General features: G+C 41.1%; 1 protein-coding gene across 1 annotated transcript; it reads left to right on the forward strand.

The window, feature by feature from the left end:
• The first annotated feature begins 1235 nt into the window (after window positions 1-1235).
• LOC104589562 (uncharacterized) lies at window positions 1236-2180 on the forward strand. The gene is made up of 2 exons (XM_010247911.3): window positions 1236-1374; window positions 1489-2180. Exon 2 carries the CDS (start codon window positions 1518-1520, stop codon window positions 1989-1991), a length of 474 nt encoding a protein of 157 aa, XP_010246213.1. The 5' UTR covers window positions 1236-1374; window positions 1489-1517; the 3' UTR covers window positions 1992-2180.
• Window positions 2181-4197: the final 2017 nt, after the last annotated feature.

Here is a 4197-nt window from a genome sequence, read left to right on the forward strand (position 1 = left end):
ATCTAAGGGTATAGTGATGAGGTCTTCCAATGATTGACCTCGGCTTGCGAGTTCATTCTAGAGGTCAAGCCCTTCCATCGGCAAGGCTTCCATGTTCTTGCCTTTTAGCATTGCAACATAGCACTGCCTAGCAACCTATTGGTTTCCTTTGATCATTCATATGTTGTGTTTTGTGGGGAACTTCATAGCGAGGTGGTATGAAGATATCATGACCTTGAGAGCGTGAAGGGTTGGTCAGCCAATAATAGTGTTGTAAGGTGAGCCAACCTTCACGACTAGGAATTTTGTAATCCTGGTGACGTACTGAGGCTTTGTCCCAGCTATGAGGGGTAGGGTGATTCTTCCTTTTAGTTGTATGGCCACTCTAGAAAATTTGATAAGGGGCATGTTAATAGGCTAAAGATGATCTGGGGTGAGCTGCATCTTCTCAAAGGTGTTATATAATAGTGTGTTGGCTGAAGAGCCATCGTCTACGAGATGAGTTCCTCTGGCTTCTGCTTTTTTGGTGACCTATGCTCGACTTGCAACTGTTGGGCATAGGCCTTATGAGCCAAGTTGTTTTCACCCCCTTGAGGCTGAGCCGCTTGAGATGACTTCAATGATCCTTGCTATGGCTAAACTCACAATATTTTTGAAAATCATATTCGGAGGTCCCATCACCTCCAATTCCTTCAAATGATGGTTGACGACTCCAATTCAGCCCAAGTGAGTTGTTTTTTAATGCTCACAATATATAATTAATAAATGTTTAAAATAATATATAAGTTGGTCCCACTTGAAATTATAGGTTGGTCCCATTTTAGCTTTCCTCTTTTTAGAGAAAAATAATAAGTGGGACCCACTTGAAAATTTCTCTTTTAAGAGAAAAATAATAGGTGGTTCCACTTTACTTTCCTCCTTTAATAGAAAAATAATAAATGGGTCCCTTTTAACATTATACATGGGCCCCATCTCTCTCTGATCCACAATGAAACAAAACTTGGCCTAGATTCAAAATCTAAACGGCTTCACCATCGAGCCCTTGTAGTCAAACTACAAGGTTTTTTGAGCAAAATGTCATCATCATCCATGGACAATGATAGTTACTTCAAGGCAATGACATATTGAACACCCACATCTAGGGGACGGGATCTGCTATTCACACTTGGGCGCCTCACATATCCGGTCTTCACATCGAGTCGTCGATAGAGGATCGGGGAAAGAGTTCTAAGTACCAACCTTGATCGATGATATAAACGAAAATAGGAGGTGCCAATGGGGTGGAAGGAACGAAATGGGGATGAATCGAATTGATGTCGAATTCAGAGGCGGGATGCGGTTTATACGGGGCTACTAATATATTATTGGGGCTGTCATTCAGATTCGGGTTACATGGTACTTTCCTGTAATTAATCCAAATTACTAAATTAATAAATTATTTGAAATTATTAAAATAAAAATTAATTATTTTAAACAACATTATTCGACAATAACTGAGGGTCATTCCAGGCTTGCAGCAATCTTGAAGATCCCTTACTATGGCAATAGCCAGTTTACGGCGACTCTCCGCCCAAATCTGTCGAAACTCCTCGCTCTCCCTCCCCGCCAAAACCCTCCTCATCCGATCTTCCGCCACTTCTGCTTCTGCAAAAGTTTCTGACCGAATTGTGAAACTCTTCGCAATCGATATCGACGGCAAAAAGCGCCAGATCGTCGGCCTCTCGGGTCAGACCTTGCTCAGGACACTGGCGAACAATGGGCTGATCGACCCTGCATCGCACAGACTGGAGGAGATCGACGCCTGCTCGGCAGAATGCGAGGTGAACATTGCGCAGGAATGGTTCGACAAGCTTCCTCCACGGTCCTATGATGAAGAGTACGTCTTGAAGAGGAATTCAAGGTCCAGGGTTTTGAATATACACTCGAGGCTTGGGTGCCAGGTGGTTTTGAAGCCGGAACTTGAAGGTATGGTGGTTGCGGTTCCGGAGCCCAAACCGTGGGACATCCCATAAAGTGATCGCTTATCAGAAATGAATTCTGAAGAAGAACTAGGTTTCCGGTTTTTCTTTTCTTTGCTTGGTCTTTGTTTTTTGTTTTTGGTTGAATAAATTATGTACACGCTAAAATGTGATTTAACGTTACCATGATGTGGATTAATGGACTCTGTGGAAATACAATTGATTGAATTGGAATTCTGGATATTTGGGTGGATCGTATAATTGGGAAGAAAGAGTAACTCCATATTTTTTCGTTTAGTCAAATGTATTTCAATGTTATTATTGATTGGTCTGAATTAATGGGGCTTTAAATTGCATTCACATTGTAAGATTATATATTGGATTTCATTGTTACACGTTTCCATAATCCACATTGCATTCACATTGTAAGGTTGTTTTTGAATTTCTTATAAGAAATTCTATCTGATTTCTTGCTTTATATGATTTGCTTTCAGAAACCTACTTATGGTGATAACTTTCTAACCGCATAATCAAGGTTTAAAATCTTAGAGTTGGTGGAAATGTTGGTCATACAAATATAGGAAGCACTAGTAAAGAGGAATCTAAACTATATACGAAGGAAAAGAACAAGTTGATCCAGGAGTTAGATGACTTAGACCAGAAGGATCAAAGTGGAAGTTTGGATGAAGAGGGCAGAAAAAGAAGGGCAGATCTAAGAAAGGAGTGGGAATGGTTTGTAAGGAAGGAAGAAATCTTCTGGAGGCAACAATCTCGAGTGAGATGAATGAAGGAGGGAGATAACTACTCTAAATTCTTCTATAGCTAGGCTTGAGGGAGAAGGGGGAAGATTTTATCTCAAAGTGGAGGGTGGGGCAGAAGAGAAGTAGAGGATCAAGGGGAAATCTCAGATATTAAAGTGAAGTTCTTTTAGGCATTATATTCGAAGGAGGGTCTTAGTAGAGCTCAATTGGTTTACTGGGACGGCTCTAAGTTGTCAGAGGAAAAGAAGATTTGGTTAGAGAAAGTCTTTGATGAGGAAGAAGTGAAGCAAGTGGTGTTTAATCTGGATGGTGATAAAGCCCTTGGGCCAGATGGGTTCCCTATTTTCTTTTATCAGATATGCTGGGATACAATCAAATCAGACCTATTAGAGGTTTTTTCAGACTTCTACCAGTTAGCTGTTGTGGACAAAGGCGACAACTCCACCTTTATTACCTTAGTTCCTAAGAAAGAGGGCACTTTGGAAGTAAGGGACTTCAGACCAATCAGTTTGGTGGGGAGTTTGTATAAAATTTTAGCCCATGTCTTGGCGACAAGGGTGGAAGAGGTGACAAGGGAGTTAATTTCAAACAACCAATACACGTTTGTGAAAGGGAGGCAGATTATTGATAGTATTCTAGTGGCCAACGGATGCATAGAAGACAGAAAACAAAGAGGAAAGTCAAGGGTAATAGTTAAACTGGACTTGGAGAAAGCATTTGATAAAGTGGGTTGGGAGTGTTTAGTAGAGATTCTACACCTGAGATGTTTTGGCAACATGTGGGTTATATGGATCAAAGGCTGAATCAGTTCTGCCTGGTTTTTGATTCTGATAAATGGAGAACGAGCTGGTTACTTCAGCACTAGCAGGGCATGGCTGCCCTCTCTCCCCTTTACTTTTCACATTGGTTGTTGACATCTTCAGTCATTTGATTGAGAAGGTGAGAGATTTAAGCTTGCTAAAAGGCTTTGATGTAGGAAGGGAATGAGTTCAAGTCTCTTATCTAATTTTATTCTTGGAGGCTGATTGGGAGAACATATCCAACCTTAAGCAGGTGTTAAGATATTTTGATCTGGTAACTGGGCTTCAAGTTAACTTCTCCAAGAGCAGTATTGTGTGAATAAATGTGGATGAACCCCTCCTAGATAGGTACAAGGAGTTGTTAGGTTGTAGAGTTGAATGACTCCCCATTTCCTATTTGGGCATGTCTCTTGGTGGGAACCCAAGAAACCAAAATTTTTGGGACCTGGTAGTGGAGAAGTGTGAGAAAAGATTGGCTACTTGGAAGGAAAACTATCTCCCTAAAGGAGGTAGGCTTATGTTAATCAAGACTTCTCTCTCCAACTTGCCAACTACTTCTTTCAGTCTTTCAAATTCTGGGTAAAATAAAAAACAAGTTGGAGAAGCTTTAGTGTGATTTCTTATGGGATGGAGCCATGGAGGGCAGTGACAAGAGGAGTCAAAGCCACTTAGTTTACTGGAGGCAGGTTTCTAGGCCAA

The sequence above is a fragment of the Nelumbo nucifera genome, chromosome 4 (assembly GCF_055504915.1).
Source record: "Nelumbo nucifera cultivar China Antique chromosome 4, China Antique-T2T, whole genome shotgun sequence".
Lineage (NCBI taxonomy): Eukaryota > Viridiplantae > Streptophyta > Magnoliopsida > Proteales > Nelumbonaceae > Nelumbo > Nelumbo nucifera.

What these genes read in the sequence shown, in the direction of transcription:
- LOC104589562 (XM_010247911.3), top strand. Translation starts at nt 1,518, where the DNA reads ATGGCAATAGCCAGTTTACGGCGACTCTCCGCCCAAATCTGTCGAAAC.